We start from the raw sequence: 13,236 nt of genomic DNA, 5'->3' as shown, positions 1-13,236 counted from the left end.
CGCGCACTCACACGCGCACAGAAACGCAGACACGCGCACAGACACGCAGACACGCGCACTCACACGCGCACAGACACGCAGACACGCGCACAGAAACGCAGACACGCAGAGACGCGCACTCACACGCGCACAGACACGCAGACACGCGCACAGAAACGCAGACACGCGCACAGACACGCAGACACGCGCACTCACACGCGCACAGACACGCAGACACGCGCACAGAAACGCAGATACGCGCACAGACACGCAGACACGCGCACTCGCAAGCGCACAGAAACGCAGACACGCGCACTCACACGCGCACAGACACGCAGTCACGCGCACAGACACGCAGTCACGCGCACAGACACGCAGACACGCGCACAGAAACGCAGACACGCGCACAGACACGCAGAGACGCGCACTCACCCGCGCACAGACACGCAGACACGCGCACAGAAACGCAGACACGCGCACAGACACGCAGACACGCGCTCTCACACGCGCACATACACGCAGACACGCGCACAGACACGCGCACAGAAACGCAGACACGCGCACAGACACGCAGACACGCGCACTCACACGCGCACAGACACGCAGACACGCGCACAGACACGCAGACACGCGCACAGACACGCAGAGACGCGCACTCACACGCGCACAGACACGCAGACACGCGCACAGACACGCAGACACGCGCACAGACACGCAGAGACGCGCACTCACACGCGCACAGACACGCAGACACGCGCAGAGACACGCGCACAGAAACGCAGACACGCGCACTCACACGCGCACAGACACGCAGACACGCGCACTCACACACATGCACACACGCACGCACTAGTGCGCTGGAATTCGGTTGTCTACTGTCTCCCCGCACGTTGTGCTGACACCTGTTGGGCCCCGTCGGTCCCCCGCCGCTGCAACTGATCCCTTTGTCCCTAGATGGCGGCCGACGCGGACCTCAAGAAGCAGCTGCTGTCCGGCAGGCGGGTGGAGCTCGCAGAGGAACTAAGTGAGTACAACCGGAACTGGACCGACTGTCCGCTCTTGCCGCTGTGCTCTAACTGGTCACTTTGTTCACAGAACGAGTGCGGAAAGTACAAGAGAAATTAGAGGAATTTATCGAAGCACTTAACAAAGAAAAGTAGTTTTATGTTGTGTATTCTAGTTTATTGTGTAAAAAGGATATCTTTACGGTCATGTTATGTACTAAATGTTAATGAACAGAAAAAAAAACTATATTTATAATTCTTCGATAGTGGAATTCCCGACAACACCCCCCCACACCCTTGTTTGCAGTTGTCACTGGGCACTCGGGTTAATTCCAACCTTCAAATAAATGTACACTCTGGGTTTGATACTTGGTAACATTTTGCAATTCTACCATTTCGTTGAATGTTCTAAATACTGGCAACATCGTGTCCTTCGTATAATTTACTGCAAAGTAACGCCTACCCTCCATATTCTTCTCTATGTTTTTAATTATATACGTTATGCATTTAAGAGTTGTTGAAACGCCGACGATCGTTATCGATGTATGTATTTATATTTATTGTACTGTTCCTACAGCTGCTTGATTGTAAGTTATGTAATAAAACGAATAAAAAATATAAACCTTTTTATTATTTGTGTAAAAAAGCAAGACCAGGCCTAGAAAAACAGCAGATACAAACAGAAAACCAATTAAAGGTCTTCAAAAATAAAAACATGTTAAATCACGAGCAAAACAAAAAATCAAGCCAATCAAAAATTAATTAAAGTAACAGAAAAAGTAAACCAAATTAAATATACACATGCATATAAATGTTACAATTTGATAGTCTGGCGGTAGTCATCACAGAACACCAGATATTTGACAGATGCCTCATTCTCGCTTACGACATTGTCAAGATAAGCTTGCTTATATACAAGTTGCGAACAACAACATTCGGACTGTTGGTCTACCGAGCAATATCACTCGATCGGTAAGATCTTCTCTTCGACGTTCCTTCCTTCCTATTCGTACACTCTTGACAGAGTGGTCGTGGTCATGCATCAGTCGGATCCTGCGATACCGATGCTCTCGCGATGCGACGCCATATAGCACGATGTTTCGCAAAGTGAGAGCAATCATTTATGTTGGAGTGAGTCACAGATTTTATGAGGTCGACCATCGTGTTGGACATCTTTGAGAGACTTTCCCTTGCACCACCAACCGCTCAATGGAGTCCTCATTACGAGGACGTTAAACCTTCCAAAATAGTATCTCAATTGGGTTGCAAATCACATACCGACGACCGACGCGCTTGCTTGGCGTACCCCCACAACCTCCCTCCCCCCGCAACCAGCTCGATGCCTGCATCGCAATCGGCATCATGAGATCCACATTTCCGTATTTGGTTTAAACTGGCCAGATTTTAAAAAACATATTACCCTCATGTGTAACAGGAGCAAGAATAATGCCGTTGGATAAATTATATTATAAATTATATAATTTAAATTAAACAAAATGTTAGAAAATTAAATAAAAACTGTTCAAGAAATGCACTTCATAATATGTTGATATCAATCTTTTAACTCTTTAGCGTCCGTGTAGGTCACCGGGGCCCTTCGTGGCGCACTGTTGTAATTATTTGTTGTAATTCTATTACTAAGCGCCTGGATTCCCTTCCTTTGTCTTCTTGTATTTTTAATGTATGTTTTAGTCTTTTAGGTCTCTTAGAAATAGATTCATGCTCAGTAGGTATCTTCGGATTCGTCTTTTCCCGAGTCTACTAAATATTCCGGCGCCTTCGGACAGAGATCGACATAATTACATCAGTGCGCCACGGAGGGCACTGGTGAACTACACGACAGTCAAAGGGTTAATATCCGTCTAAAAAGATGTGTAACATTCACCGAACATAAAGAAGTTGATTTCATTGTCATTTTTCAATTTAAAATCATTCAGTATATGTGCGTTGATGTCTTCCTCTATGCAGTACCTCAGTCTTATGTCGTTATAGAAACGTAAGGCGACCACTCCACCGGTTCTGTTTGTCTCTGAGATCCCTTTCATCACCGAGATCATGAATTCCGTCAGCGACTTACTGTACTCGAATTGATCAGAATAATACTCGATTAACAGTTGTTGGTACAATATGGCAAATGAATCAAAATACTTCGATGTCATTTCCTCAATGTCGGCTGCTATTAGCCGACCGAACAATCGGCCCACCAGGTCGACTCCTTCTGTTCTCTTTCGTTTTTCATCCTCGAAAACACAAGGCGCATCCACAACACTTTGCTTCACGGCTCTATAGAACGATTTCGTGAGGTGAAGCGACAAGTGCCATTTTAAATGTTTTTCGATAGGGAAAGTGAGATTCATCCAAGAAATAATTTTGTCCAAAATTGGGAGCGGAGACACATAGCTGGGATCGAAAATTTCGTTGCAACGAATGCACGTTAACATAACGCCGATATAATCGAAAATAACATCTTCGTGCTCTCTGTTGACTGACTCGAGACATTTCAAAAATGGATACCCTAATTTTTCAAACCTCTCCTTTTGTATTTCTTCAGACTTACACATAAGTAAATATTTCATCAAAATACGGATATATCGCTTTGTAACCTTAAGCTTTCTTTCTGTGTCTTTTGACGAAACGCAAGAAAATCGATCAAGGAACTCCAACAGCGTGTGATCAACAAAATTTTGATTAAGGTTCAACACTAGTGAGTACATGTGTGAGAGCGCAGGTAAGTAGTTGAGCATTTTTAGAGTCTGGATAATAGTGACGAAGTATTCTGGTTGAATTTTTGGTGGAATGAATTTTATATCTGCTATAAATTCATGGGGGCTCCTCCGAACATATTTAGAAAAATCTGTTTTTTCTATAATAGGCTTAACCGTGGTCCAAACACGAATATCGACCGAAGAACCAGCACGTTTAAAATACTTTATGGCAGACATTACTATAGATGCAGGTCTTAGAAAAGATGCCGTAACAAAAGCCTCAAATTCTTTGTCAATTCTTTCAGCCAATATTAAAGCTAATCTAACAGTACGTGGACACTGAAGCAACAATCGCACGTTACTGTCTACTTGCGACGCTGGACACGATAGAAGCTTGTTGGCCGCGGCCTTGGGGCCGATTTCAGTCAAGCTCGTCTCGTCCAGGCGGAGCTTGCGTCTGCCGACATGCATGTTACATCTAACAGTTGCCGCCAACCGCGCGGTGTGCTTCTGACTCGTGTCGAGTCCTCTGAGGAATGTCAGATCTGCTCCTTGCAGGATGCACAGCGGCCGTGCCAGGGACTGCTTCACCTCGGGATTCGCCACCACACGGCCCCTCAAGGATGCAAGGTACACATCGGCTAGGCCACCTCTTTCTGTGAAATATATCGACAGTTTCCTCAGAAACTTTTCAGGACGCATTTTTTTTCTTTCAATTAATTCTACAAACTTGTTCACGTCTAGAACAGAAGTGTCATGACGCAGGGCATTCAGGTAAGACTCATCAGTTTGGATCAGAGTAAAATTCTCGCGGAATAGCATGCGGCGAGCAATCTTTGCATCAAAGAGACGCCGCAGTATACCTTCAGCAGAAGAGGAGTCGAGTTCCGCTAGATGCGTTACAGCAGGGATCAGGGCTGTCGTTTCCACCGGAACTTTGTAAGTCTGCAGAGTGTCCAGTAGCAGACAAAGGCGCCCGGCGCGAACTTGGGGATCTGGTTCTGCGTCAACTGCAGCTAGTAGTAGATTGGGAAGTCGCTCTTTAATCACTTGGCGTTCATCAGCATTCATGGAGTACTGGTCGAACAGAGAGAAATTCTTCAGAAAAGCCTCGCGCACGGGAGCCTCCACATCACCGCTGTCCAACAGCTGCCGCATGACAACGGCGTGCAACCCTTCGTGACACTCGGCTTCAGCGGGGCCTCCGTTGAGACCTAGTCCTTGTGCGAACACCATTAGGGTCTCCCACGTGTCCTGCGGTAGACGCCACACTGCAGCACGCTTCACAAGGCTTCTGACCACTGCAGCCTTCAAGTTGGCTGGCTCGTTACTGTGCTGCCGTAACAGCTCTAAGAGCGAAGCAACACATTCCGGTTTGCCGCCAGTTTTACTTACCAGAACAAGCATCATGTATTCACGGTTTTTGTATGTGCTTTCAGATTTTATCCTTTTGGATATTTCATAGAATGTCTTACTGAAACCAGTAAATCTATATTCGTCAAAGAGCTGATCTAAGTAGGTTCGAATCGGCATGCACTGCATGGCAGCACACTCCATGCGACACTTACTTGACAAAAAACATTTCTTGTAACTTATTTCAGCTAGTGTCGATAAAATTTCATCATCAAAGACATGGTTCCCACTATCGTGTGTTTGTTTAGGGATAGTAGGAACCTTGTACGGCCATTCTTCCACAATAGTACCCACATCCTTGTTCACAAATACTTGTTTCTTAAAGGAAGCTCGTTCTTCAGGCTTCAGTCTCTTGATTAGTGGTTCCACATTGCTGTAGGTGAACCAGTAGCTAAGATAATTAGCCCGAGCTAGCCTAAGAACAAGTTGCTTGCACTCCTCGGCACTCAGACACTGAGCTAATGTCTTGGTGTGCAGCAACAGAGCTGCATAGAGCTCAGGCTTTCTGTTGAACTTATCTCTGTGATGTTTCATGATGTATCTAGTCAGCGAAGGATTATATTTCTTCTCGAAAATCTCTTCTGATATTTTGAAAAATGTAGTTGGATCCTGTTTTAAAATACCTTTTAAGCCTATATAATAAGCTTGTTGGTTATCCAAGAATTTTGTTAGTATTTCGTCATCGCTATGAACTTCATTGAAATACATCTCCGCAACCTGCGGGCACTTCTCACACAGGATTTTAAAGTGCTGTGGAGACAAACGTCCCAAGATCTCACGGACTTCACTGTTTATGTAATCCTGAGAACAATGTACGAAAAATTTCATAGCATAACGAAATTCTTTTTCTTTGTAGAACTGATAGAATTTTTGACAACGTAGTTCATCTTTGAGATTCAAATATAACCAGTTCTTCATCTTGCTGACAGCCGTTGTAAACATTGTAGGAAACAGTTCATCTTCCAACCACTGGGGCGTCATCATAGCCTCATGAGCAGGGTCCAACAACCACTTCGACTTCAGTGCTCGACTCACATACAACATATCCTCGTCTCGGAGGTTTTGGATTATGAAGTCTACGTTTCGCAGTTTGGACGCCATGTCTATCTTGAATAATCTATCTACTGGAGACTTCTCTGGTAAATTCTGAATTTCAGCAAATGAAATACTGTTTTCGTAAGCTTCATTGACCATGCTGTTGAGTCGAAGCTGACGTTTCCCAAGGTTCGGTTCTGTAAGCGTGATGGGCCACATCGTGGGGATCTGAGAACAAAAAATTAAGAAAATCAGTTAATTATCCACAATCTACTTGAATACCGCATGTTGTTCATTGATGGTACTATACCAGTAATCTTTGCAGAAATATCCAACAACTGTATAGTGTGAACTCAATAAAATACCTACGCGAACGCGCAGAACACGACCATACAATCAAAAATAACAAATATTATTTTAATTGAAATATAATATACACTGAGTAATCATATACAAGATTGACAACGCAGTAAATGGCAATGAACATGAATATGTTCACCAGATATGTATTTCTATTGAACTATCCTACCATAACTATTGACTTTACATTGCCGATGTCCATGAGCTCCGCATTTGATCCGTATCTGCCTTCAAGAGCAACAACAATACATTTTAGAACGATCATAGATACCATTAGTAAACGTATAAATTGAAACTCATGATTCTAGGTCACAAGTTTTGGATGGAGTAACCAAACTTGTAAAAAAGTCAGAAATTTGTAACCTATCGTTACCATCTTCCAAATGAATACATTTTTACAAGCTTTTACTATCTAACCTCACACTGTACTGTCGCAGACACAAGTTCTGAGTTTGATCATATAGACGCAGAGGTAGAGACAGAGACAATCAGGTAACAAACACTGACAAATCTTTTTTAAATTTTTATTTGCAAAAACAATACACTTTGTTTTATGACGCAGTATATTCGTCAATTACAACAGCAAAATAATATGTATATAGATATATATATATATAGGTACATGTTGAAGCACAAACAAAACATCAAAACACATTTAACAAAAATCCAACGATTTCTCAAAATAGCTCCGCATATACAAAGAATTTTGTCTCCGTGTGTTCAATTTGTCGCATTTGATCAACGATACCGCTCGCTTCACCGGTTTCTAGGGAGTAATACTCGTCTTTCAGAAAATACACAGCTATCTTCGCTTCCACGCCCTCGCTCTCTTCGAGAACCCCTTCCGCGATAGCGAGGGCGAGGCGCCGCTTCGTGGCGTCGTACTCGAAGTAGTCATTGAAGTACTTCTCCAGTCCGCCGCGATAGATCTCAACGATGGAAGCAAAATAACGTGGAATCAATTCTCTGATCTCTTGCGCTATGTATGTGCCGAACAAACGGCCAACCAGATCCACACCGCGCGATCGCATCAATGTTTTGTTGTCAAACACTTCGGGGTTCAAGACCATACTTTCGCGTATGGCTTTCGAATACAACATGGTCAAATGAATGTTTATGAACCAGTTGAAATTTTGCTCTAGAGGTAAATTCTCGTGCATCCAAGCCACGATTTTCTTTAGTATTGGCAATGGGGACTGGTAAATCGGGTCGAGGAGTGCTTTATGATAGCGTAAGGTTCGAAGGACCTCCTCGAAGAGTTCGGTGAACGAGCCGTAGCCACCTGCGATTGCGGTCCTTAAGAAGTTCAGGAGCGGCACGCCAAGATTTTCGAATCTTTTGTTCTGGGCGTTTTCATTCTTAGACAGTAGCAAATATTTGATCAAGATTCTAAAACGTTGAAGCAAATCACAAGTTTTAACAGAATACCGCAACGATTCAACCTCTTTGAAAAATTCGACGAGCGTCGACTCAATGAAGGTTTCTTCAGTATTCAGGATCAAATGTTCGATGCAGCAAAGTAAACACGTGGCCTTGCGCGGATTACTCGTTTTGAGCATCTTGTACAGGATTGCGCAATATTCCGGCTTAATTTTAAGGGGAACACGTTTAATTGTTAAGATATATTTTTGTAGGTGAGTCCGGGTCTTCAGTGAGAGATCCGTTCCTTCCAAAACAGGTCTTATAATTTCCCATACACGTAAATCAAGTGAATTACCCTTTCGGTAAAAATATTTTAGGGCTGTTTTAAGCGTTCCAATAGACTTCAGTTTGACCGCCGCTGCATACGTCTCTGCTTCTTTTCCGTTCCTCTCAGCCAATATCAAAGCTAATCTAATAGTACGTGTCCACTGAAGCAACAATCGTACGTTACTGTCTACTTGTGACGCTGGGCACAATAGAAGCTTGTTGGCCGCGGCTTTGGCACCAACTTCAGTCAAGCTGGTCTCGTCCAGGCGGAGCTTGCGTCTGCCGACATGCATGTTAGCTCTAACAGCTGCTGCTAACAGCGCGATGTGCTTCTGGCTCGTGTCGAGTCCTCTGAGGAATGTCAGATCTGCTCCTTGCAGGATGCACAGCGGCCGTGCCAGGGACTGCTTCACCTCGGAATTTGCCACCACACGGCCCCTCAAGGATGCAAGGTACACATCGGCCAGGCCGTCTCTTTCTGTGAAATATATCGACAGTTTCCTCAGAAACTTTTCAGGACGCATTTTTTTTCTTTCAATTAATTCTACAAACTTGTTCACGTCTAGAACAGAAGTGTCATGACGCAGGGCATTCAGGTAAGACACATCAGTTTGGATCAGAGTAAAATTCTCGCGGAATAGTATGCGGCGAGCAATCTTTGCATTAAAGAGACGCCGCAGTATACCTTCAGCAGAAGAGAAGTCGAGTGCCGCTAGATGCGTTACAGCAGGGATCAGGGCTGTCGTTTCCACCCGAACTTTGTAAGTCTGCAGAGTGTCTAGTAGCAGGCAAAGGTGCCCGGCGCGAACTTGGGGATCTGATTCTGCGTCAACTGCAGCTAGGAGTAGATTGGGAAGTCGCTCTTTAATCACTTGGCGTTCGTCAGCATTCACGGAATATTGGTCGAACAGAGAGAAATTCTGCAAAAAAGCCTCGCGCACGGGAGCCTCAACCTCCCCGCTGCCCAACAGCTGCCGCATGACAACAGCGTGCATCCCTTCGTGACACTCGGCTTCAGCGGGGCCTCCGTCGAGACCTAGTCCTTGTGCGAACACCATTAGGGTCTCCCACGTGTCCTGCGGTAGACGCCACACTGCAGCGCGCTTCACAAGGCTCCTGACCACTGCAGCCTTCAAGTTGGCTGGCTCGTTACTGTGCTGCCGTAACAGCTCTAGGAGCGAAGCAACACATTCTGGTTTGCCGCCAGTTTTACTTACCAGAACAAGCATCATGTATTCACGGTTTTTGTATGTGCTTTCAGATTTGATCCTTTTGGATATTTCATAGAATGTCTTACTGAAACCAGTAAATCTATATTCATCAAAGAGCTGATCTAAGTATGATTTCAAAGCTTCACATTGTACTATGTCACACTCAGACCATTTAGCACATTTCTTTTTTATTAGTCTCTTAATACCAAGCAGCTTTGATTCACACAGACCCTGAGAGTATTCTTGGTCATCAAAAACATGAGTTCCATTTAAATATGATGGCTGTGTAGGCAGAGCTGGAATACTATACGGCCATTCTTCCACAATAGTACCCACATCCTTGTTCACAAATACTTGTTTCTTAAAGGAGGCTCGTTCTTCAGGCTTCAGTCTCTTGATTAGTGGTTCCACATTGCTGTAGGTGAACCAGTAGCTAAGATAATTAGCCCGAGCTAGCCTAAGAACAAGTTGCTTGCACTCCTCGGCACTCAGACACTGAGCTAATGTCTTGGTGTGCAGCAACAGCGCTGCATAGAGCTCAGGCTTTCTGTTAAACTTATCTCTGTGATGTTTCATGATGTATCTAGTCAGCGAAGGATTATATTTCTTCTCAAAAATCTCTTCTGATATTTTGAAAAATGTAGTTGGATCCTGTTTTAAAATACCTTTTAAACCAATATAATAAGCTTGTTGGTTATCCAAGAATTTTGTTAGTATTTCGTCATCACTATGAACTTCATTGAAATACATCTCCGCAACCTGCGGGCACTTCTCACACAGGATTTTAAAGTGCTGTGGAGACAAACGTCCCAAGATGTCACGGACTTCACTGTTTATGTAATCCTGAGAACAATGTACGAAAAATTTCATAGCATAATGAAATTCTTTTTCTTTGTAGAACTGATAGAATTTTTGACAACGTAGTTCATCTTTGAGATTCAAATATAACCAGTTCTTCATCTTGCTGACAGCCGTTGTAAACATTGTAGGAAACAGTTCATCTTCCAACCACTGGGGCGTCATCATAGCCTCATGAGCAGGGTCCAACAACCACTTCGACTTCAGTGCTCGACTCACATACAACATATCCTCGTCTCGGAGGTTTTGGATTATGAAGTCTACGTTTCGCAGTTTGGACGCCATGTCTATCTTGAATAATCTATCTACTGGAGACTTCTCTGGTAAATTCTGAATTTCAGCAAATGAAATACTGTTTTTGTAAGCTTCATTGACCATGTTGTTGAGTTGAAACTGACGTTTTCCCAGGTTCGGTTCTGTAAGCGTGATAGGGCACATCATCGGGATCTGAGAAGAGAGCAAACTTAAGTAATGTAAATAACTGTCGACAAAATGTATTAATAATAATAACTCTTTATTTATATAACACCTTAATATGTACACAGTAAAGTAATAAAACAAAAGTCGGTATATAAATCGGCGGCCTTATCGCTGAAAGCGATCTCTTCCAGGCAACCTTGCAGGGAGAGGAATAAGTTAACTGGACGGTGCTATATCTTAATAAACTTACATAAAAATATATACTTAAATACACATGTGAAAAATAAATACCATATAAGATAAACTTACATACGATTAAATACAAATAAATACTAAAAATATACAAGATAAAATACAAAAGAAGTAGAAACTTATACAGCTATATCATAGAAGCAAAGTAGTGCGATTTCAATCTGGACTTGAAAATTTCCGGCGAGGACGATTGTTTAACGCTTAAAGGTAACGCATTCCATAAACGGACAGCTTCAACCGCAAAGGAATGGTCATAAAATGACGTCCCGTGAGCCGGAAACTTCAGCATTAAATTCTCCGATGACCTGAGTGAATGAGAGCTTGCAGTATGTAGGAAATCAAAACGTTCCTGAAGGTAGCGCGGGGACGAGGAATTAAACAGGACACTGTAAAGAAGAGACAATATATGAACATTCCGGCGATAACGAATAGGAAGCCACTTGAGCTTAACTCGATACTCAGAGACGTGGTCATATTTGCGTAAACCAAATATAAACCTTATGATAAAATTTTGAAGCCGCTCAAGTTTATTTAGCTGGGCCTCGGTTAGATCAAGATAGCTGGCGTCGGCATAATCAATAATGGGGAGTAAAAGAGACTGTGCAAGTGCAATTTTAGTAGATGTTGGAAGAAAATTACGCAACCTACGTAAGGAACCTGCAGAGGAAAATAGTTTGCGACTGACTGACACCAGTTGTGGTCCCCATGACAAACTGTGGTCAATGATAACACCAAGATTTTTAACGGTGTCACTAAACGGGATGGTTATCCCGTCAAGAGACAATTGGGGCAGATGTGTCCACTCTATCTTACTGCATGTCCTTTGGCTGCCAACAATTATACACTGCGTTTTTGTTGGATTCAGTTTAAGGCCGTACGCGTTACTCCACTCAGATAAGACGCGTAAGTCGCTATCCATAGTTCGAATAGCATCATGTATTATATATTTAATTAGGAGTTTTAGATTTTATTTTTTTCTAAACAAGAATTAAAAAAGATAGATATGTGATATAAATTTAAATATATAGAATTAATAAAAGATTTTCGTTAATAATTAATTATTAACTCTCATATTATGATCATGATTAAGAAAATGTAACAAAAAAAGTGAGTAAATAACTTTGGATGACCTTGGCCAACGATTTCTGCAGAGCATTAAATTCAATTAAGAAAACAGGCAATGAAGTGTTTATCTAAATCTAAAGCCATAGTTTAGTCGTTTTTCAAGCGAATGGCGTTATGGTCACGATAACATTTACTAGAAAAGACAGATACTAATATTTCGATTTACTTACCGTGATCTTATTAGGCAGCGGTTGCATTTATAGCAAAATTTATTACCACTTCTTTTTATTTTAATTCGGTTATTCGGTTAACAATTAGTAGCTTACATTTAGTTTTAGTAGGCAAAGTATTATATGCGCCAAGGTAATTAAAATCAAAGATTACCATATTTGTCATTTTCCTTTACTTTGTTGTCAAAAATGCAAACGTCCCGGTGCTTTTGCGTTTAATAACTAACATAAATATAAAGTATCAAAGTATGTATGTACTTAATTGTACTTAGGTTTAAGTATTTTATTTAAATGTATTACACTTAATTTGACATTTAAACAAGCTAAATACAAAATAATATAGGGGTGCTAAAAAAATCGATAGATCGAAATGAAATATCAATGTTTTGGTTTTTCAATATCGATTTGTTATTGAATTCTAAATGATTCTATTTTAATTAAAAACATATCGCCCTTTTGTCTACATTCGATTTTATAATTCCCAGTTGAACTATCGCACTGGGGACTTTAAATCGATACATAAGGATAAACTCAAAACAACGCTATTAATATCCTTCACATTGCTATAGAAGTTTTCTTCTGCACTGCACCGATACGAGTAAATTAAGGCAGTATCAGTAAGGTAAATAGCACCATGCTCATTTGTAGGCGAAGCGCAGGTAATTTTTCAAAATATTAGCTTATGTGGCGGTAGCCATCACAGAACACAAGATATTTGACAGATGCCTGAATCTTGCTTACGACATTTTCAAGATAAGCTCGCATACAAATTCCGAACAACAAAATTTGGACCGTCGGTCTACCGAGCAAATATCACCCGCTCGGTGGAAGATCTTCCCTCCGTCGTTAAGCTTCCCAAACTAATAATATGTAGATTTCAGATAATCTTTCAATTGGCACTATATCCACATTTTTTCCTGAAAACATCAAAATCACAATCCAGGTTTGCAAAATCATCATCCGCCCATAGACGACCACAGTTGGACACAGGCCTCTGCAAAGGTTCACTACAGTT

The 13,236-nt window shown here is 42.2% G+C and overlaps 2 protein-coding genes across 8 annotated transcripts in view; one reads left to right on the top strand and one right to left on the bottom strand.

Moving 5' to 3' along the window:
• Positions 1 to 1,605, top strand: part of LOC101736701 (dynamin-like 120 kDa protein, mitochondrial) — a 28,709-nt gene extending 27,104 nt beyond the window's left edge. For all 4 annotated transcript variants that reach the window (XM_062675593.1, XM_021346324.3, XM_021346325.3 and 1 more), the window contains 2 exons: positions 934 to 1,003; positions 1,075 to 1,605. In XM_062675593.1, coding sequence (XP_062531577.1) covers positions 934 to 1,003; positions 1,075 to 1,139 — 135 coding nt within the window. In that variant the 3' untranslated portion in view covers positions 1,140 to 1,605. The remainder of the gene's footprint in view (positions 1 to 933; positions 1,004 to 1,074) is intronic.
• LOC101743491 (uncharacterized) lies at positions 1,597 to 12,858 on the bottom strand. 4 transcript variants are annotated; one of them, XM_038020108.2, is made up of 2 exons: positions 12,376 to 12,555; positions 1,597 to 6,364 (listed from the first exon to the last, which is right to left on the bottom strand). In XM_038020108.2, the coding sequence occupies exons 1-2, from the start codon at positions 12,385 to 12,387 to the stop codon at positions 2,846 to 2,848; spliced, it is 3,531 nt and encodes a 1,176-aa protein (XP_037876036.1). In that variant the 5' UTR covers positions 12,388 to 12,555; the 3' UTR covers positions 1,597 to 2,845. The 4 variants fall into 4 exon arrangements, with proteins under 4 accessions (XP_037876036.1, XP_062531575.1, XP_062531574.1 ...); XM_062675591.1 differs by lacking the exon at positions 12,376 to 12,555 and adding an exon at positions 12,222 to 12,369; XM_062675590.1 differs by lacking the exon at positions 1,597 to 6,364 and adding an exon at positions 7,007 to 10,701 and having other exon boundaries at positions 12,222 to 12,858.
• Between the last annotated feature and the right edge of the window lie 378 nt (positions 12,859 to 13,236).

This window comes from Bombyx mori, chromosome 24 (genome assembly GCF_030269925.1).
Source record: "Bombyx mori chromosome 24, ASM3026992v2".
NCBI classification, from domain to species: domain Eukaryota; kingdom Metazoa; phylum Arthropoda; class Insecta; order Lepidoptera; family Bombycidae; genus Bombyx; species Bombyx mori.
The sequence above is the reverse complement of the archived record's forward strand: the minus strand, read 5'-3'. Positions and strand labels throughout refer to the sequence as shown.

What these genes read in the sequence shown, in the direction of transcription:
- LOC101743491 (XM_062675590.1), bottom strand. Translation starts at nt 12,248, where the DNA reads ATGCAACCGCTGCCTAATAAGATCACG. An exon ending in CGCTGCCTAATAAGATCACG is followed by an intron (nt 10,702 to 12,221) that starts GTAAGTAAATCG and finishes CTCTCTTCTCAG; the next exon opens with ATCCCGATGATGTGCCCTAT.